Source organism: Rhipicephalus sanguineus, chromosome 3 (assembly GCF_013339695.2).
Source record: "Rhipicephalus sanguineus isolate Rsan-2018 chromosome 3, BIME_Rsan_1.4, whole genome shotgun sequence".
Lineage (NCBI taxonomy): Eukaryota > Metazoa > Arthropoda > Arachnida > Ixodida > Ixodidae > Rhipicephalus > Rhipicephalus sanguineus.
Genome location: NC_051178.1, coordinates 158,852,433 through 158,875,119, shown reverse-complemented (window position 1 = coordinate 158,875,119; position 22,687 = coordinate 158,852,433). Strand labels below are relative to the sequence as shown.

The 22,687-nt window shown below is 45.2% G+C and overlaps 1 protein-coding gene across 7 annotated transcripts in view; it reads left to right on the top strand.

The window, feature by feature from the left end:
• Window positions 1–5,120: 5,120 nt before the first annotated feature.
• The window catches only part of LOC119387592 (actin-related protein 8), a 120,352-nt gene continuing 102,785 nt past the window's right edge, over window positions 5,121–22,687 (top strand). Inside the window, exons 1-9 of one of the 7 annotated variants that reach the window (XM_049413561.1) lie at window positions 5,121–5,207; window positions 6,643–6,813; window positions 8,060–8,170; window positions 11,323–11,427; window positions 12,442–12,615; window positions 14,799–14,909; window positions 16,005–16,120; window positions 17,769–17,922; window positions 19,888–19,962. In XM_049413561.1, the coding sequence (XP_049269518.1) occupies window positions 5,148–5,207; window positions 6,643–6,813; window positions 8,060–8,170; window positions 11,323–11,427; window positions 12,442–12,615; window positions 14,799–14,909; window positions 16,005–16,120; window positions 17,769–17,922; window positions 19,888–19,962 (1,077 nt within the window). In that variant the 5' untranslated portion in view covers window positions 5,121–5,147. The remainder of the gene's footprint in view (window positions 5,208–6,642; window positions 6,814–8,059; window positions 8,171–11,322; window positions 11,428–12,441; window positions 12,616–14,798; window positions 14,910–16,004; window positions 16,121–17,768; window positions 17,923–19,887; window positions 19,963–22,687) is intronic. The other 6 variants (XM_049413565.1, XM_049413564.1, XM_049413563.1 and 3 more) reach the window with 6 other exon arrangements.

Here is a 22,687-nt window from a genome sequence, read left to right as displayed (position 1 = left end):
TTTACCAGGGGCCGCGGTGTACGGATATGCGGCCACAGGTGATTGACAGTTTATTATATCCACCAAGGAACCGCGAGAACAGATATTGGTAATTTAAATGTGAGAGCGTTAGGAAAAACCGACATCGTCAGCGTTGACCCGACGAATGGAAAGAATAAAAATTAGGATCCCAGCAGGAATCGAACCAAAGTATTCCGCGCGGAAATCAGGCATTCTACCACAGAGCCACGCCAGGTCTATAAACCGGTTTGGAAAAACAGCCTATGCAGGCGTAATGTCGGTGCAACGTCAGTTATGTTTGTGGTGCTGCCTATCTAATTTTACAACGAAGCAATAAACACTACATATGTACTCCTACGGTACAGGAGTCATACGCCTGTGGTTCCGGTGTTGGCTCCGCTTTTGTAGCAGTCTAATAAACATTAGATTTGTATTCCTATGATTCAGCAAGCAATATTGAAGCATTGCTCTACCCCGGAGTTAACGAAAGTTACGTATGATATACATGATTGCGCCATAAAGCGCAATTAGTTTCGATAATAGTGACGTATGTAATCTAACGTGATGGCTGACGTTACGTTGCACCCTTTAAACGCCAGTGTTGTTTATGTGCCTGGTAAGCCCACGATGTGCACACAGCTACTGCACTTACAAAAACATGTCAATCCCTCTCGCAACGAACGCTTGGCTCTAAGCCATAAAATACAGCATAGAAGTACTCGCTGACTGCTTCGCATGAAACCGATTCCCACAACGCTCTTTTTTTCTGTGCTTTGAGCACAGCGTTGCGAGGTGGATCGACCACTCATGCAGCACTTTCATTCGTCGCGTGCATATCGTGAGCTCGACTACACTGACGCCCAAAGGGTAGCTATAGCGTATAGTCAGACGTTACGTCAGCACTCATGTAAGAGAGCCCAGACGTCAGTTTATTCAAACCTCATGCGCGCTACGGTGAGATGACGTGCATATCATAAATAAGTAGTAGTTGTCGGCGTATACCTCGGGAATCAAGGAACGGTTGACTACAGCATGCTGAGTCATTCAAGCATACATGTAATGTTTATTAAATTGTTATCAAAGAAGATGGCCAAAACTGCAACCACGATAGAGGTTGCCCCGACACAGCAGATCCCACGATGCACGGTCTTTCCGCGACGCAGTTGCAAGCACTGGCATGGCTTTGCGGTAGAATACTCGACTGCCACGCAGAATGCCTGGGCGCAATATCAGTTCGAACCGTGATTTATATTTGCGAACACAAGGACGTCCTTCTGATTTTTCGCTCACCGACAACGCTGCCACGTACTCTAGAAGCGCCTTTCCCGAGTGATCCCCGGGGTGAGTTCCTCCACCGCAAGGAGATTCTCCGCCGCAGAACACGATATTTAATTCCACAGTGTGGTTCAAACCTCCCAGGCGGGCTTACCCGCCAGGAGGAGGTGGTGTTGCGGAGACTTCGTGTGGGGGCGGCACTATTACTCCGTCGGTCACATATGTCTGGCAACAACATCTGCATGGACCATTTGGGGATACTTGCCCATTCTGTACCACTGAAGCGTCCGCGGTTACAATCAAGCACCTGTTGTGGACATGCCCTGGCCTGAATCAGATACGGCGGCGCTACCTGAGAACAGTGGTCCTTCATCTGACAAGACCACCGAATTATGATTTGTGGCTCTATGGGCCCCACCATAGAGCATTGTTGATGTATATAGCGGAAGCCGGCCTCTACCTGTATATTTAACTATGTATGCCGTTAGGCAAACTCTCGAAATTAAAAAAACGCCAGGCCTGCGCTGAAACCGCAGCACAGTCACAGCGAAAGCTGGAAGAGCGGCGTTTCTAGAGCCCGTTAAGCTCTCTTGGGGCTACAATACAAGTACACTAGAAAGATACCCACTACGCCATAAATCACAATTTTTGTGAAATTGGGAAGCACCTAATAAGCCATTATTCATCATTCTGCGGAGAAGCGAGGCACCAGCTACACGTCTGTAAGGCATTATGTGCACTTTGTTGACGCGACGACTGATGACGATGAAGAATTATGGCTCAGCCCTTTGTAATGGGTTGGAATCTTTAAACGGCCCACCAGTTATGTAATTTGCATTGCGTGACGCCCGGTCGCTATTCCCCTCTCCCGTCATGCTGTATAACATATGTTGACGTGGGAGAGAGACGGGGGGGGGGGGGCGAAGAACATTACTGAGACCCCGAGGAAATGTATCATGCGCTTATGGCCTTCCTTGGCAACCAATACAAGTGCACTTGCGAGGAACCCACTACGCTATAAATCATTGTAATTTTACTGAGATTCCGAGGAAGTGGATCATGCGCTTATGGGCTTCCTTGGCAACCATACATATGCATTTGCGAGGAACCCACTACGCTATAAATCATTGTAATTTTTGTGAAGTAGGGCAGCAGGCCCTGTGCCATTTTTCGTCATTCTACGGAGAGCGTTGGTACCTGCCAAACCCATGTAAGGCATTATGCGCACTTTGTTGATGCTGTGCCTGATGACGATGAAGAATTATGGCAGAGTCCTTTGTAATGGGTTGGAAGCATTCAACAACCTACTCGTTGCGCAATTCGCATTGTGTGACGCCTGGTTACAGAATTCGCTTTATGCGACGCTTGGTGCTTATTCTACTCTTCTACCACGCTATATTGCATATGCTAATGTGGTTCCTTCCCGACATGAAGCCTGTATAGGACCTTTTTGCAAAGCAGTTTCAAGCACCGGCATGGCTCAGAGGTTGAATACTGGGCTCCCACGCAGAGGGCCCAGGTTCGAACCTCGTTCCATCCTGGAAATTTTTTCTTATTTCGTTTTTTTTTTCTTATTTCGAGCGATACTGGTTACGGACACCGGCGGCGGCGGCGGCAGCGGCGGCGGCGGCGGCGGCAGCGGCGGCGGCGGCGGCGGCAGCGGCGGCGGCGGCGGCGGCGGCGGCGGACAACTACGGCGCCAAAAACGGCCGGTGAAATGATCTCATAACAGCTTTCGCTGTAAAAAAACAACAACGCTCTACACATACGCCACATCTTCTGCGACACGGGCTCCTTAAAGGGGCCCTGCAACACTTCTTCAGCATGGTCAGAAAACACTGCCGATCGGTAGTAGAGGCTCCTGAGAATATGCGAGCCAAACAATATAGCACAACAAGCGGCCTCGAATTTACAATGAATTCTCAGTCTGCTAGAAATCGTCCCCATCCTCTCTCGACAAATGATGCCATGAACCCAAAGTCCACGGCCGGTGGCTGATTTGAGCATCGGGAGCTGCTTAGTTACCGCGGCCGCCACAGGATGCCGCCACGGGCAGGGGTGGCTCGCCCGCTCGCGATTACGCTGAAAGTAAGCCGCGCGTTCAAAGAAAAGAAAAACAGTGCTCAAGGTCATGACAAGCACTGACGAAGTGACGCGTCTTCTAGTCTTCTTGTCATCCCCCTCCCTGCGTAGCTTTCAGCTCACTCGCTGCTACGAAAGGAGAGAGAAAGCGTTTGAGGCGTGCGACAAATTCCTGTAACACCGCTCGTACTTGACGGATTCTAAAAGTTTTTGCGGCAGTCGATTCGTGAGGCAATAAGTTCTTTGAATGAATTCGTCATTGCCCATGCGACGAGTACTTGGAAAAGCGTTGCAGGGCCCTTTTAACGTAGATTTACAGTGTCTGCTCTCGCTGTTCCCTAGTTGATATTGACTGTCAATAACGTGTGGCGCATATCCGCATTCTAAGGGCCATATGGTAAGCGGGTATGCGCCACACTTGACAAAGATAAAGGATTTCACGACCTACCCGACGTTACGTCGTGAAGAGGGAACGTCATGTGACGTTATTCCTGTCATAACCTGTCCGTGTTTGGTAGATACCCATGGCTGCTACGCCAATTTTTGTATGTGCCAAGTCAAGGAGACGACCACGAAAGTGCCCAAACGTAGGCGGCTAGTAGATAGACACGGTCGAAGTGCCTTTGGTCCGCAAAGAAATTCTTCAGATTTTTTAAGCATTTACGACAGGTGAGCTCTCCTGTTTATCTGCTCCGCTTTCGCTGCTACTTTCGAGCAGCGAAAACAGCGACATTTTGCCGGTAGTGAGGTTCAGCCGTTCGACCTCCATCACTGTGCCGCAATATGTTGGTTGGTTGGTCAAACTTTATTAACCGCCCTGAGAGACACGACTAGCGCGCAGCGGGTGCTCCTCCCATGTTGTGCTGCCTCGATGGAATGCGACACGTGTGATCTGTCGCACCTGGGTTTCGAGGCTCTGGGGTTAACCCCACAATATCGTAGGCGTGCGCATGAGGGGGGCAGGGGTGGCGCCCCCCCCCCCGAACCATCTAAAGGAGGGCGCCAAATCTGCCCCATACCCATAGGCGTGCGCAGGGTTCCTCTTTAGGGGGGGGGGGAGATGGGGCGAATGCTCATCGCCCCCCCCCTCCCTATTGAGTCAATGTATGGACAGACTTTGTGCCCCCCTCTTCTTAGGTGACTAGGGGGGGGGGGGGGGCACGCCTAGCCCATATCTTTACTCACTCGGACCTGTCACGTCATTTTTAATACGCAGGGTTATGGCTACGCATGTTTTTTGACGATAATGGCAGCCAAGGACCCCTGATGTTGCATTCAAACATTAGCTGTTTACTTCCGGAGCTCGTTCTCTCTCGGACTTGACCTAAAGGGGGTGGCGGGGCTGCGGTGCAACTTGGCACCCCCTAATAGAAAGCCCTGCGCACGCTTATGCACCCGCTGCTAAAAACCGAAACTGAAAGCACGAAAGCCGGTTAGTGACACGGACCTGAGTGCGCTATTCAAGCTGTGTAGCTTACTGCTAGTGCATAAAAAAACATATATATTCTCCGGAATTCTAATGGCGTGGGGAGGGAAGGGGGGTAGCCACTTCACCCTCCCTGCCACTCTTTCCGCACGTCCATGGCAATCGCTCTAGTAAACATGTATAAGGACATGTTTCGATTTCGTGCTATAAGTAATTCATATAAAAGAAGGACCAACCGGCAGTTTTATTATAAACACAGTACAATCTATAAATATCAATAATTTGTATTAACCAAAGACCTTGTTCGCTAAAGCTATCGGGTTTAGGTATACCTCGGTTAGCCACATTGTTTTCATTCAAGAAGATGGCGCCGACGCCGCCGAAAAAGCAACCGGTGTCGATATTTCCGGAGCCTTCTGTCGAGGTAACAATTACTTGACTGCTGGCCGATTAGAAATATCTCCGTGAACAGTGTTTCTATATTCCATATATTCATTACCATCGCGATCCATCCGGACAACAATTGCATGTTCAGCAGCACGTTCCCTGCTCGAAAGCACGAGTTTGCCGACTGTTTACACAGAAAAGCTGTATATGCCGGCAATTTAACGTGCATGTTACGTTAGTAGAAAGCGTTCTAACAATTTAGCAGCCATTTCTGGACAGCGTTCTGCGTTGCAGTAGTTACCGTCATGCGATTTCATCGCCGCACTTGCACCTCTTTGCATTCAAATCGATCGACACGCGAGCCGTGTCGTCTGCTTGTGGCATTTACGAACATGCGAAGCCACACCTTATTATTTTTTTTTGTCCTTGCAATTCTTCCCGATGGCACTCAACCTGCTTTCTGGTGTAAAGGTTGGCCAAGATAGGCGTGTTATCAAAAGAAATTTAACACGTTTCAAGCCTCTGCAAACGTGTCTCGCTGACCGCTCAGCCTCGAACATCGCTGTTTTCTCTCAATTAAACCGCTGTGCTAAAAAAAAAGAAAAAATCGAGAAACATCTTTCGATTCGCCCCCATTAGCTTCTGATCTACTGCAAGCGCGCTCTTCAGGACCGTACTTGTCGAACGTTGTCGCATAGGCAGTAAACTGGAATTTCAATACAGCAGACTGACTAATGAGCTAGCACAACGCAATCTCGTCTTCACCGCCCTTAGTTACAAAGCAAACAGTGCGGAAGAGTTGAAATACTTCCAAAATCTGCCTTACTATTAACGAAATGAGCTGTTATTAATTAATTAATTTTCACATCTCTTTCAAGTGGCTAAATGGGCACTTTCCAAGTGGGCTAGAGACAATGAATAGTTAATCTTCTCGTGTCTGAAAAAAGTGTCTCGCCTGTAGTCCACGTACATTCTGTAAACGTCATCAAACTCGCAGAAGAATTGAAGACTCCTAACTAGTTCTCCTTCTATATGCTTGTTTATGATTGTGAAGATCCAGGAACATGGTGACACTAGATTTTCAATTAATATAGCTAATTGGCCCCTAGGGGCCCTTATGTCTCAGTACTCACCTTTACGTGCATTGTCGATAGAGAGCCTAGCCTCAGGCAGTGACATTTAATCTAGATCCTCCACTATGCTGTGTCTCGTGGAGAAGCCGTGTTTAATCAAATCAAATAATCACTATCAATGCTCACTGCGGACGTGATACCTTCATTGCATTCTTGATCCTTTGTTACGCGTCACTCCATCACTGTCTAGTTGCCATAGTTGAGTAGTCATCGACGTGTTCACTCGAAAGATGTGGTAAAGTATTTGTGAGTTGTGACCACTATGTAAATTCCGCTAATTTATAAGGATGTTACGATTTCTGCTTCCGTATTTATTATTTGTTTTTTTGTTTTCTACAGCCCATTCAAGCTACAGCCATCGTAATTATTCACCCAGGGTCCATGTTCTTGAGGATAGGACGGGCGTCCGACTCCTACCCTCATACGATACCACATGTCATTGCTAGGCCATGCCTCTCAGAAACCTCAGCACCCCATGTTGACCCCATTCTTGTTCCCGAGGTTGACATGGTAAGTGTTCTGTGTCCATTCCTCACGTCTGTGTTACATGGGTTTTAAAAAACTGACCAGAACCCGTCAGGTAAATTGTCAGTCAGCAATATTTGTGAAGCTGGCTACGCTCTTACTCTCCACTTTTATCAAATTCTCGTAAAAGTGCAGAATGCTGATGGAAAAGCATACTGGTTACTTTTGTGTATCCATAGATTAAGTTTTTTTAGCAGTAATTTGTAAGCTGCATGGTGCTCCTGCAGCTGTAAGTTTCACCCTACAGTTATTATGATAGGTCTCTCATAACTGGCTCCTATATTATTCACTGGTAATCACATGTGATAAGTGTCATGACGCCGCTTGTTGCCTGCATCCAAGATGCAAATTGCACAATAAAAAAGATCACTGAATAGGTCACTGTTATATTTTGAGGATCACTGCTGCATGCATAGAAAGTCTAAATATAAATTATTGTTCTCAATAAAACATGCATAAACACCACACAAAAGATATGTGTGGTGTTCAATACAAGTGTAAACTTGTCTGCCAAACTTCTTTTTAGATGGAAGTGTAAAAGTAATAAGGAAATAGAAAAGAAGAGTCTGCAAACTTGTCACACATGGTAGCCAAACCCTCATGTTCTGCATGATGTCTGCAGTTACTACTAGGACGGTAATCCTCATGTTAATTCCCTGTCTTCTCTTCAACCCTTTCATTTCCATTTTTCTCGTCAATTCTACATTTCAATTTAAGACATATTTAACTTTTGCCTGCACTTCATCAGGCCTGATTATCTGTTTGCTGTAAACAACAGCGATATTGAACTACTTCCCTACCTTTATTTTTATCCTTCAACTTTGTACGACATTTTTGTGTATTGTGCTTGTCCAATCAAGTTCTAGATAAGAACGGCACTGGCCATGACATCTCTAGTGATGCAAACAAAACAGCCCTCGCATTTTGCTTGCTAATCCTTTCAAGCAGATCCTTTTGATTACACTCTGTGCTCTTATTGCCTAGCAGTTCAGAATATTGTTATTTGTACGTAACATTGGCAAGGTTACAAGTATATGCATACATGTACACTTTTCCATCTACAAGTGGATTCATTGTCTTATAACAGGGATGGTATTGTGTGCACATCCCTTGACCTTCTCCTTTTCTCTCTCGCTTTGCTTTTTAATACTTTTCAAGTGGTGTTTGGTTGTGCAGAAGCTACTCAGTTGATATTTTATGCCACTTTCATTGAATATGCACTCTAACCTAGGAACCAGAAGTGGTGGCCACTATTGAAGAAGGATGCGAAGTTGTCGGGAACCTTTTAGCATCCTGCTTGACCTCAGAAGGAAGGATACGATACACTTTCCCCACTGACAAGGTGAGTGCTTTCATCTGGTGTGCAAGTAGTACTCGCATGCAACCGTAAGACATGCATTACATTTTAAAATTTTTAAAAATTAATTGGTTACCTCAAACGCCGCTGATTAAGGGGGATTACATTAGTTATGTAAACTTAGAAATCGTATTTTGCAATAAAATCCTTAAAAATGGCGCAATCATAATAACATGCAGTGTCATTGTGATAAGAACGGTGTGGTTCTTGAAGTGTTCTGTCTGATTGGGAACATAGACAGTCCCACTAAAACTGACGAGGCTGTTTGCTGGATTCGAAAGTTACTTTGTGCAAACACAAAAGAAAACCACACACACTACATCAAAGCATACAAACACAAATAAAGCAGAAGCTAGCCAAAGGGTCACTTATGACTTGAAGTCAGATAGTTAGGGCTGACACAGGCTCACCTGGCCATCAAAGAGTCAGCTGACTGACCAAGGTGAGGTGACGAGCGGTGTGAGACGGCTTCGAGATCTTTAAAGGGGCCCTGCAACACTTTTCGAGCATGCTCAAAAAGCGCTGCCGATCGGTAGTCGAGATTCCCGAGAACACGCGAGCCAAATATTATAGCGATGCGCACGGCCTGGAATTTACAATAAATTCTCAAAGTCAGCTGAAAATCGCTCCCTCTTCTCTCGACAAATGATGTATTAGTCCGCAAAATATGACGCGATTGTCGGCAGTTCCACCATTGGCTGATGTTATAATCACGATAACACCCTCATTATTACTTTCGTTGTTAATTTTGAGTTCAATAAGTAGATAATATGTATGTTTATATTATGTTATCACGTTAAAAACACCGAACAAACATTAATATTAGCACTTCCGGTCTCACCGACAGCTCGTCTGCTCGTAGTTGCGTGGTTCCGTTTTCTTCGCCATGCGCAGTGCCGAAAACGTGAATATTTCTGTGCTTTTGACCATCGCCGGTTGCCGTTGAGAGTGGCAGCCGTTCGAGTGTTGCCTCGTCAGCTGAGAACTGCATCGTCGGCACGTTCTCACGACCGACCGAGGCGGGGGCTCAGCGTGTCTGCGATAACAATGCTGGCGTCCGGTAATGGCGGCGGCGCTTCGGGGTCGTCTGCCAGTGCCGTCTTACGAGGCGGTGTATCGGAGTATGGGCCGAAACCGATCTCAGCTGTCATTCGTTCCAAACGAGCGCGCAAGTTTGCTTCCATGGTTGGCAGAGCGATGAAAACACTACGGCGTTCGAGGTGCACACCCAACATTACCAAACCGACGCGCAGTTTTCAAGCACGCGCGATACACAGTGCGATCGACTCCGCTCGACGAGAACGACGCAAGCCGACCGGAAGTGGCGGCACAGACCACGTGGTTGCGCCCAGACGCCAGAAAGAAAAAAATGAAGAAAAAAACTCCGCCGGCGCTCTTGGGCGGAGCCTCGCTCCTCTGCGCTCCCTCCGTGGACTCGCTGCCTAGCTTTCCGCGCGCTCGCGGCGTTGAGTTGAGGGAGAAAGCTGCGGAACGTGATAACACCACTTAGACTTGACGGATTCGAAAAATTTTTGCGGCATATGACTCGTGAAGAGTCATACGTCAATAATGAGACTATTGCAATATAACTAAGAGAGGTGTTGCAGGGCCCCTTTAATGCAAGAAACTGGGGCCTTGATGATGCGAAGCTTTGGAAGCAGAAGACATTAACGGCCACATGAAGCCCTTAGCTTCAAATCGTGGGCCGCGTCCGAGAGCGTTGGCACTCGGGCCCGGTCACCCAACTGCGTTGAACGCCAAGCAACGTCTGCCCTGTTTCTTTTCCTTTTCTTTTCTTCTCTTTCTGAAGCTTGCCATGTTAGTTCATTTTTGCATGTGCCTCCCAGTCATCTTCAACACCACACACACACAAGCCCTATAAGTCTTTTACATGCACATCACAGTCACCAATGTGCAATGGTTTAGCTCAACTTGTTCCATTGCTTTATTCCTTTTTATTTCTTGTTTACTATCAGTGCGGGAGGTTTCAAGCTCTCATTGCAATCATGTGTTTGCTTATAGGTCAATTTCCGCGCATCCATCGTAGGATACCTTCCATTACGTGATTTCTATTACGCTTAACTTAAAAAATATCATTTGCACTGGTTGCATGGGGAGGCTAGTGAGTGTTCTGTCTTACTTAAGCGACAAATTATGCCGGTAGTAATGTGTACACAGTTTGGATGGAAGTTGCTGCTCATCGTTAGAGGAAAGGACAAGCGCATTTCTCATTGCCAATCACAAAAGCGAGTGGAAATCAAGTAAAGTTCAACAGTGTAAGTGTGCTTCAGTGCAGGAGCGTGTTTATAATCCCTGGGTCAGTCGCACTTCGATTGCTGTCGGTCAGTGATCAGAAGTGTGGCTTATGTTCGTTCCACAAGAGTGGTCTGCAAGTCCTTCGTGTCCTTTCGCGCCTGTAAACTTTCATTTATGATTGACACTGAGATGGAGAAAAGGTGTCGCTGCACCTTAGTAGCAAAATGCACTGCTGCCAGTGGTCATTACTGTCATGCCAGTGGTCACTGCTGTCATGTGACTCAACATTGTCCTTTGCTGCTCATCAGGCAAATTTTGTTGATTATTCAACCCTGCATTTCAATTTTTCATGCAAGTAACATTCACCTCCTTGTATAACTCAGCTCAAGGATTAGATAATGTGCTAGCTGCCACAGGCAATGTTTTAAAATTTTTGTGAACTAAATAATAAAATATCTGGTACATGCATCTGGGCAATATTTAGAACAGTTGGACATCAATTGTATAATTTTGTATGGTAGTTCCCGAATAAAAGGTATTACATTATATGTGCATAAAGTGTACTTGCACTAACATTTTAGGCATTTCATGTACAGATTTGCTTTTGGTTTTAGGAAACAGTGCTTTGTTGTTGTTGTTTTCTTGCTTGATTTCTTTCAGTCTCCTAAGCTTTCAGGTTGTGTCTTGCTAGTACTAGAACCACTTGTTCGGATTTGTGCTTGCTTGACCCCTTTTTGTTGTCAAGATAATTTATTATGGTAAAGAGAAGCTTATAATATAGCAGTGCCAGCAGTGGTAATGCCAGGATAACTGCAGATTTGTATAGCTTTGTTGTGAAGGAGATTCGCGTACCAATATTGAAAAATGTCCCTTCCCAATAGATTCATCACTTCAATCAGCACGTTAAACCAACAGTCATCGAAGAAAAGTGTGACCTCAATTGGACAAACACTGATCGGGCTCAGGAGTTTTTCATTGGAGAAGAGGTAAGTTGTACTGTTTTGCGTGGCAACATAAATATCCCTTCACATGCACCTATAGTGTTGTAGAGGCATACCCCTCATAAGAAAATGAGTTTAAGTCGTGAGCATGCTTTCCATGCTTTTTCAAGTAAAATGGTATAGGCAATGCTTTTTGTCAATGCAAGTATTAGTCATTGCTATGGTATTAGTAGCATGCATAGCAGCTTTTCATACTGCAGCATCTGTTGTTCAATTCATTATAAGGGGGTAGAGAATTAATTTAGCTGTTCATTGTTGATTAAATATAACCTACAGAATGTGTTTATAGAAAGATGCATGTTAATTGGTATAAACTCGCATAACAAAGCTCTACGAAGCACATTGCTTATCTATAAAAAAGTGAGTGGGAGATAGTTACGCTTAATTTAAAGTGTGGACTTTTTATTGCAAATGAAGCCACCATCATTTTGACCATGGAGATGTGATTTTCTTTACAGCATTCACCGCTATGACTTCAATACTGGTTCTCTGTTTCATTATGTCCGTGATATTGTGTAGCATAGGTTTTTTGTTCATGGCTGTAGCATTGACAGGACAGTAAATTGTGATAGCAGAATGTCTCCTACAAGTTTTTGCCTTCTACGAGCAGTCAGTGTACTCAGATGTGTGCACCATGGCAGTTATAAATAGTTGTATGTGTGGCCTTCAGTTCATGTTTTCATACTTTCAGCGTGTGATCACTTCTGCAAAACTGTGACACCACCATTAGTAGGGTGTTTTAGCAGTGCTGGTTTACTCATTGAAATGTATGGTAACGCTGTATCGGCTGAAGAGCGTGTGTCCGCGAACTTTACCTGAGGGAAACAATATATTTGCTGCTTGTTACTCTTCATGAAAAACTGGCCTAACTGCAGGTAATGCGAAGGCGATCGCTGTCTTATTTCTTTACACCTGAAGTAAAGCTAAGAATTTTTCTTCGTTATTTTTATAAGTGCATCAACTACATGCTGATCTTTGTACTGCTGTGTGGCATTTTAGGTGCTGTACTTAAACCCTGAGCAGAGGTTTCATGTACACTGGCCCATCAGGAGGGGCCGATTAAACGTGCACTCGGGCGTTGGAGGTTCCCTGGTGTCTGTGCTGGCCCACCTGGAGGCCATCTGGGGCATGGCCATCCAACAGTACCTAGAGATTCCACTGAAAGACCTCAAGGTGAGATCACCGTGTAGCGCATGCACTTGTAACAATGAGTTTCATTACGCCACTGCTGTCGCAAAATGTGCTTTTAGTGCAGTAAGACTTCATAGATTGGAAGTCAATGGGACCACAAAAGCTTAGAAGACTGTAGGATTGGGCATGTTGGTACAACATGATTAAGAGTGCGTATCAGTGCAAACAACAAGAGGGGACAGAAGAGAGGACACAGAGTGCTGAGCTTCCAATAATTTATTTCTTTAGGAAGCCTTTGTTTTTTTATACAATTACACAACATTGCAACAGCCATGCGCGGAATACAATTATATTACAAGAATTCATCACGTGGACAAACATAGGTACATCTTTATTAGTGAGCGCGACAGAGGGGGTACTCGCACAACCATGCTTTAAGGAAATAATCTTTTCTGCCTCTATGATTTCACGTGTGGCACGATCTCTGCATTTTGCGACAATACTACGACCTGAAAATCTTTGCCTACACCCACACGTGCGACAATGAACAGAGAGCCGCCCTTGTTTTGACCGATCAACATTATACCGATGTTCTTTCGACCTATCATTTAAGCAACGACCCATTTGGCCAACGTAATATTTTCGACACGACAAGGGTAGCTGGTAAACTATATTATGAACACAATTTCTAAATTTATTTTTCATGGTTGGGACCCAAGATTGGATCTGGATGCTGGGACAGACAGTAGTGCAGCGAGTGAATGTGAACGTGCTTTTCTAGGTCCCACAAAAATTTAGCTGTTTGTGCAAAGCAGATAAACAAGCCAAGGAAGAATAGGAGAGGTTAATTGTATTGTTTTAAGTGTAGTATTATAGCAATTCTGACATAGATGTGAAGAAAGCAAAGTGGACGAAAAGACAACTTGCCGCCGGCAGGGACCGAACCTGCAACCTTCGGATTACACCTTGAAACATACTGATCTAAGCTTTTTACCTTAAAAATGGAATCCAGGGAACTAAGGACTGCTGACAGTAATCAGAGATGCTGCTTTGCCGTGTCCAATATTTTCCCGTTTCAAGGGTCATGTTTTCCAGCAATACCCAATCTTGATTTTGCCACAAACCCAGGGAAACTACAGTTCTTAGCAGCCACGAGGCAATGCCACATAGCGATGCTGATGATTGATAGGTGAAGCACTTTGGCCCCATTATTGCCTGTGCAAAAATGTACGGTCTATGGCACACCTCATGGACAGCTGAAACGTGGGCCTCCGCAGCAGCCACATGCTTTTTGCATCGTCAGCGTGTCATGATGTGACCGTTGCCCATTCTGTCTGAGAGAAGGAAAAAAAATAATAAGGGCCCGTCTGACAGAATTTGTGATGTGTGCTGGCTGGAAGCTTTAGTGTACAAGTTACTGGAGCAACAGCCAGTCAGAAATCCGTATATAGTATAGCGAAATAAACGTATAGCTGAACCTTCGTATGTACTACCCACATGTAACATTACTAGTAATTATGTATTGAATTTGAAAGAACCTAATTTCAAATTTGGTTGGGCAAGCAATTTCTGCAGTGCACTGCCTTTAATTCTCAGGCTGGTCCAGGTACTGTTTAGTTTTTCTCTTTTATGCGGCAGCAATTATATGTACACTCCAGGTGAATTTTTGCCATCGGTATCACCATCACCGTGAGATTTTCAATAAAGTCCAAATTGATAATATCACCCTGGACATTTATATTCCATTTGCAAGTAGAAGCGTGTGACAGCAGCCGATGATAGTGGCTCAAGTGGGGAGAAAACACACTGGCCATCTTTCATTGAGCGAAAGGCCTAGGCAGGGGTCCCAGAGGTGGGGGTGGGGTTGCTCCGGCAGGAACCGAGTACCTTGATCTGCAGAGCGCGGTCGTGCACGCCCTATCTTAGCAGGGATTAGCAGACGGCTCATACCTTTGTGCGTGTTGTGCTCTCACCGCTTAGTTCGTGTAGAAGCGATAGACAGCACAAAGGTTGCTTCGCTCGCTGCAGCAGCCATGTTCCTTACGCCAGCGTTTGTTGAATTATGCCAGACGGGATGCTAAAGGAGCTAGCTGCATTCCTTACTTCGTGTAGCGTTCCATTTTGTTGCTATTGTATCCGTTGCTTCACCCTTGCGGTGAAACTGTGGCTTTTTGCCTTTGCATCTATGTTTCTGCATTTGAGTGTATCTTCCTGTATCATTCAAGCACTACAGGGCGGTGCTGGTCATACCTGATGTGCACGCCAGAGACCATGTTCGAGAGCTGGTGCAACTCCTACTCTGCAAGCTGGGCTTTGGGGGCTGTTTTGTTGCCCTGGTGAGCTATGGAACTTTTGTGCCCCCCTTTTTGTTTGTGTGAAGAACAAATTTGATGCTCAACTCCGCTGCATCAGCACCTACAATGCTTTGATATTGTTTGTAAGGCATTATTTAAAAGCAAACGAATGTAAAATGCTCACGGATTGAAACGTGCCATCAAAAGCTTATGGTATAACGACTGGTATGCACAGTTGCTCGATATTACCGCTTCTTGTCGCTGCAAATATGGCTGCTAAAGATGATGTTGGCTCTAAGGTAAGTGTATGAGTCAAAATTTCGCCTATATGACATGAACTGAAGACGGTGAAAGCAAGAGTATGTGCATTACCTAGCCCTTAATTATCGTGTTTCAATCCGTGAGCACTGTTTGTCGACTGTAGCCTTTGTTAATTGCTTCTGCCTATTTACTCAAGCAACGTCATGTTAGGTATCTTGCTTTTCCTTTTTCTGCAGAATAGGTCATGCATAATGTTTAGAATTGTTACTAACAAATGTTACCTGCATTTTTTTAAGCTAAATCTGCCAATAGAACCTGGAGTGCTTGTAGCTTTGGGTGGTGAGACATATGAGCAGAGTGGTACTACTGATATTGAGCAGAACAAAACATTTTAAGGCACCTTGCTTCATGTTACCTCGACTTGCAGCTGTAGCGGTTCTTGTAAGTAAGCTTTGCTGCAATGCAGCGGTGTTATGCAGTCAAGCATTTGCAATGTATTGCAGTGAAGCATGGCAATAATTGGAAGGGGCCACTGACACCAGGCATGGTGTGTGTGTTCCACCATCTCCTGTAGCAGTACAGCAAAACCTCTTGAATATTATCCATTTTAACTGAACTAGTGCCTAAAACACGATGCGACTAAACCCCAACCCCATCTTCGTAGAGTTTAACACATTCGCTGATTGCTTAGCATTGTGGCTCGTCATATGCTATGTATGTACTATCTTTCAGAAGCAGCGATGTTTTCCAAAGATGTTAACTGAAAACTCTTCATTTGGTATTTCTCTGTGCAAGTACTATATTAATTTCTTAGATCTTTCTACTGGTATTCATTCTAGCATGTACTGAACATGAGTTATTTTCTTGTGGCTACAGGAGTCTGTCTGTGCAACATTTGGTGCTGGGCTGTGCTATGCTTGCGTTGTGGATGTGGGGGACCAAAAGACCAGTGTTTCCTGCGTTGAAGACGGCATATCTTCACGAACAAGCAGGTTGGTTTTAAATCCCTACAAAATTAGTTGGACTTTACAACGCAAGTCAGCATTCATCTGGTTATTGCTACTTAAAGGTATAGTAGGTTCAAAACAACCAACCTGTTCAGTGCAGCCTGCAGTGCGTTCATAGAAGTACCTTCAGATAGCCTAATTCACCGTATGTTTGTCTTACAAGGCAAACAATCATTTAACGTTCTGCGATTGATCACAGCTGATATAAGATTTGAAGGCCAGCACACTATGTAACTAATCACAGATATCACCTTGATGCACCATGTGACTTCCCTTTATTAAAATGAATAGCTTTCCTTGCCTCTTTTGCCTAACATTGTGTTTAGCAATCGGCTGTCAGATTTCTATGTAGAAATGTACGTAGCACTGTGCTGCATGTACACTGAATTCTTGTTCACCTCAACATTCAATTTATCAAATGCTGTGCTGCACTGTGCCCTTACAATGGCATTTTCCTAACTATGGGCCTTGCTCACTTGCATTATTCAAAATATTCATGTGGACAAAGCTGCAATGTCTTTCTGGACCTCAAAAGGCCGTTCAAGATGTGCAGAGCTCTCGTATAATCTTTCGACAAGCATATTTTTATTTCCAGTGATAGAGTAAAAGCTCAATAATTTGGTCCTCGGTAATTCGGAAATTTGGGTAATCGGACTTCTCTGTGGTCCTGGCAAGCATATGCATTGTTTAATGGCATCAGTCTCGTTAGTTTGGTAAAATTTAGCATACTGGTTAGTTTGGACGATAGTTGGAGCACGCCAAGTGTGAAGTGTCGCATATGTGCAACACAAAAGCATTAAAACGGCATTCGCATGCAACCTAAACGAAGCAGTGCAGTTTCTATTGCTATCGTCATCAGTGCAAATTGTACGGTGATGACAGTAAAGCCAGAACGCTTCATGCCTACGTAACTTGCATTTACCACAGCGTTGGTAGTGGGCCTTCAGAAAAGCGCTGTTTCCGTTCACTATTATGTCGTTTGTGACCAAGGCTTCAGCAGCTGTGGCAAACTACTTTTGTTTTTACTCAGCACACATGAACGTGCAGCACACGTGTGGGTGCTGTCTATGATCACATTGATAGTGACTGTGGTTTCGTCTGCAGTTGCTACAACAAACAGTAGTTTAGTTTTCATCGCATGCCTTCAGAACTGCATCACCATCCGTGATTGTGCATCAGGAAGCTAAGTTTCTTCCGCGACGACAGCGGCAAACACTAACTTTTTCTTGATTCAGCATGTGTAGGCCACGCACTCTTTCAGATCACATGATCTAGAATCACGTCACGAGCCACTACAATTTTGTAGCAGCTGGTGACGATTACGCACAGACGTGACTGCACACACATAGTCGAAATGTCTCTGTGTGCGTAAACGACGCACGTGCTCTCAGAACTGCATAGATGGTATGATCGTGTTAGTAATGATTACGGTTTTGTTCGCAGCAGCCACCGCACAGCACTCAGTAGTGTGGTTTCAACTCTGTATGCATAAGCCACGCATATGCCTTCAGACTCTCAACAGTTATAGTAGTAGTTGTGTGATTGCCACTGAAGTAACAAAGTCCTCCTGCACAAAGTCCTCTACATATTGTTCCTTTCCCTTTATTATTTTTTTGTTCTTCTAAAATAAAAGGCTGACCATGGAATACGGTGGAGCTGACATAACGCACTTGTTCCACTACCTGCTGCGAAAGTCAGGCTTTCCATACAAGGAGTGCGACCCTTCAAAAGTGATGGATGCCATGTTCCTGCAGGAACTCAAGGAGAACATGTGCCATGTCAATCTGGTGAGTGTGGATGCAGTCGTGTGCATAGGTCGGCAAACTCACTCATGAGTCGACTCACTCAGACTCAGATAGAGTCGTGAGTCTGAGTCTGACTGAGTCCGGGTGAGTAATATTTTGGTGAGATTGAGTCCGAGTGAGTTTGGGTGAGACAAATTTTCGTGAGTCTGAGTTCGAGTGAGTCCTGTTGAGGAAAATTTTGGTGTGTCTGAGTCCGAGTGAGCCCTAAGCACAAAATATATTTCTTGAGTCTGAGTGAGCTCCAAACTTTTTTGCCGACCTATGGTGATAACTATTGAACTTCAGCATTACTATAAGCCATATGACGGCTCACGTTGATACTCACTTTTAGTCGCAGATACTTCAACGCACAGGCGTTCATATGCCAGCTCAATATTTATTGATCAGAGGCGTGCCCTGAACCCCCCCCTCCCCCGCAATAATTTATCATAGGAAGGTTTTGATAAATTATCTTGTGGGAGTCATGTCATATCTTTCAATAAAAATGTCCTTACTGAATTCCAATCACTGATAGCTCGTATGTGAAGGTACGAGATTAAAATGCGTGTCGTAGAGCACCTATTGTGCGAGATATTGCCGTTGAAGTGCGATGATATCCTCATCGAAAAAGCTAATTATACGCTAACAGACTCATGAGTCGACTCACTCAGATTGAGTCGTGAGTCTGAGTCTGAGTGAGTCCGAGTGAGTAATATTTAGGTGAGTCTGAGTCCGAGTGAGTCCGGTTGAGAAAAATGTTGGTGAGTCTGAGTCTGAGTGAGCCCTAAGGGCAAAATATATTCCATGAGTGAGTCTGAGTGAGCTCCCGATTTTTTGCCGACCTATGGTCGTGTGACATCTCGTGGTCATCACTTCATCATTACCAGCCGGTTGGAAGTCCATGTCTGAACACGGGACTCTTTTGGGCGTCCCCAATTGCATTCTTCCTGAGTAATCCAAGTCCATGCAATGCCCTCAAGTTTTCTGAGCTTCATCTATTTATCACTTGTAGACTGAACAAAATATCTTCTACGTAGTGCACCTTGACTGGGTTTTTCCCTTCCCTCAACGTGCTCAACATACTCAAAATGTTTAAAAATCTATTTGAAGCGGACAATGAAAGTGGACAGGACAACGCTTACTGTCCACTTCGCTTGTGCGCGCCTTTGGTGCGTTGATCTAGGAACTAGCCCAACTCGCCATTTTGTTCTTTCAACACGCGTTCTTTTACGGCTTAACCAAATGCAGGCAGTAGTATCCAAGCAACGGCAAGGAGTGTGTGGGACAGAGCGGTGCAATGCCTGCGACTGACATAAAAAAAATCAAGCTGCGGGCAGAATGGCAGGGTCGGCATGGATCTCGGCTAGCACTGGTTGAAGCATGCCCTCACACTCGCGTGTCAGTGTTAGTCTTCATCAGCTGTGTGGTGGGCGTAAGCCGCTGCGTGGGACACAAGCAGTGGGGGCAGGGAGCATCTACTCAATGAGCAGAGCACGGGGCCCCGATTTAAGACTCAAAAGTGCGCTCCACGGACTGCAACTCTGCTGAACGCTGTGGCTCATGAACCATGGTGCTCTTAAAGGTGGCTGGAGTGTCCCTGCTCTGTGCCTTGACTGTGTGAATGGGGCTTGCTCGAGAGGGCCGTGCATGAACTTTAGCAGATCCCATGCTGTGGGGGGGGGGGGGGGTGAGTAGACACTGAGGGAGGGTCTGGGGTGACTGCTTTTGGAATGCGACAAGTGCACATTGTGGGTAAAATGAACTGCATTTGCCCTGTCTGAGTCTCCTTTCATCAGCAACAAAGCTTTTGCAAGACACTGTTCACTGGTAGTACTGGTGTCTTAGAGACTACCAGGTGAAAATATAGAATGTTTTTATGGCTAAGATCCAGGGAACAAATGTGTTAATGCTTGTTTCATGTGAAAAGTTCTGTTGTGCAACATTAAAACATGCATTCTTTTCCTGTAGGACATATGTGGAGCGCAGGAGCGGTCTTTTCAAGTGAAGCAACCTGGCAAGCCTCTCTTTGAGTACAAAATCAAGGTTTGTGCATTCAGTCATCAGCATTACAAAAATGAAAAGCACCACATACCACACTGCACATTTTTATATAGAAAAAAAAGAAATCCATATTTCGTGCTTATGCAGGAATCGATTGAAGCTTTGACGTATCTGCAAATGTTCTGTCTCGCAATAGTCAACCATTTAAAATTTGCATTCTGCAGCCTCTTTTACAATTTAACCAAAGCATTCTGTTTCTGCTGAACGGTTTATTTGGGCATTGTGGTGGTGGTCATAGGTGTGTGCACGAAGGGGGGGGGGGACAGTGGGGGAAGCCACCCTCCCCCCCTAGCCAGCTAACTTGAAATCAGAATTTGATGAATGTACAGTTAAATCTTGATATAATAAACTTCAATATAAAGAAATTCTCTATATAACAAAGCACTTCAGCTTTTATAATTTAATTCCATAGAACACCACTTTAGCGTAACAAATTGCGTTTATCTGCGATTTCAGTAGAACGAAGTTTCGCTGCTACTGCAAAGGAATCCACGGCAACATATTGAAATTTCCGATGTTCGAGTGGTCATATGGTTGACATGCACACGGATTTTGTGAAAGTACAGTAGACTCTCAGTAAACGGAAATCTCTTAAATGGAACTGCAGCTTAATGGAACAACTGCCTCTGATATGATTGGTTTCAAACATGTATTCTGCACCCCTGTTCACCTCTCAGTAAACGGAACTCCTGTTAAACGAAACATATTTTCCTGGTCCCTACAGGTTCCGTTTAACGAGAGTCTACTGTATTCTTCAAAGCACGTGACTGAGAGCATCCGCTGAACTGGTTCTGCATGTTTTCCTGCAGTGGCTGCAGGGGAAGAGTGCATCACAATGCTCTCCTCGCCTTAGGAGTGGCAGAGAGGGAGATATGTGGCTGATGTGTAGCACACAGGAATCCTAGCGCATGGCATCATGCACTACTCAACTATATTGATGCAGCATAGTTCCATATTCTGTAGAGCTGTGCGAATTGGGCGCGAGGACATACCGTGGCGCCACCATGCGGAGGCATCCCTGTGACGTGCAAGGTTGGATTGCTCCGCCAGCCCTCTGCCGCTCAGCCCACAGCCGCTTTCGCGTCTGCTTTTTTATTATTACTGTTGTACTTAACTTCAAAGAAATCCGGAAAATACTGCTGCGGCTTCATCACTGACTGTACGAAATGCTAAATAACTGCTCAGAAAAAAGTGCTACGTCCTCATGATGCCTTAGACAGCGTCCTGACTGCCGGCGTCGTCTGCTATGGCCACCGATATGGAAACCACGGGGGCCGCGCACGCTGATTTGGAAAAGGTAACGAATCATTTCGCGTCAAATGGGCTTTAGCGCGTGCTTGCGGCAAAGAAACATATATTTTTTTTTTTTTGCTGCAAGAAATACGGGCAACCGTGCAACTTCATTCGTTTTAGGTTTGAATACAAAAACAGGCCGCGGTTGACACGACAAGCATGGGCAAATTTACATTCCTGTTTAGTTCACATAGCCCTATGAAGCACGACGAAAGCGGTTTTTCCGCTTTGTGGGAAGCAATCCAGTATGCTTAGAGATTCATACAGCCGCAACCTTTCTCATACGGTTGAAGACAAACGCACGAGAGCCTTATGTACGCGCGGACCTCATTCAGTGTTGTAGCTAAATATAACATTTCACATGAGTTTGTCTGCGGCACGATTTTAATATATATCTGCTGCTTCTCGTTGCGCGTATTTTCCAAGGTTGTCACACGGCGCATTTTCGATCGCCACCAAGCCACATCGGGGTGAAAATTTTCGACGATTGACTCCGTTATTTAGCTTGCACAAACGGGCCAATCGCGATCGAAAAATACGGTCCCGATCAGGCTCGATTGCGACAGCAAGTGCACCGCGTGCCAGCCGGCCGTATTACTTGCGCACTTGAATGACCATGCTGCAAGGTGTAACTTACAGTGATCTAAATGGCAATATTATGTTGCTGTGAAAATACGACCGTCCAGCATTTATAAAGCTTCATTGACAAGCAGTATGACACTTCGAGGCTGCTGCTAGAAGGTGAATCAGTGTTTGAAGCTGGCCACGTTTTCGCCTGTAGCGTAAACCAACACAAAGAACAACTTACACTGGCTATGGGCTCATTTTACAGAAATAATCTATAAGCAAGGAACCCCCTGGGCTGAAGTCGAGAGTCTGACGGAAACCCGTGTGGTCGTGGGGCGTCAAACAGCAGTGGAAGTTACGTCGGCGAGACAGCTAACTTCCAGTAAATAGTCAAGTAGCACATGTATGACGTAAGGAAGGTTTCATCGGACGCACTGGCCGAACACGCAGACGCAACTGGCCACAAAATAGACTGGGATAAGGCAAAGATAACGGAAACAGAAAATAACTGGGTTCCTCGGCTTTATATTGAATCTCTGACAATCTAGACAATGGCGCACACGCTTAATCGCCATTACGGCAACTTTCCACACATGTCCGCACGTTGCCTACGTCATATTTTAAAACATACATAACCGGACTGTTTGCGCATTCATTTTTCACTGTGAACAATGCTGCCGTGAATGTTCGTGGTCGGTGTTCATTTTAACACCACAGGCTTGAAGTAACAAAAAAGAAAGGCGACAGCGGCATCATGCTCGTGAAAAGCAGGGTGGTGGTGGTAAAGTGAAAGCTCACGCCTGGCCCCCTTTCGCGTACGTTAGCGCACTGTGCAACGGAGCGGAAA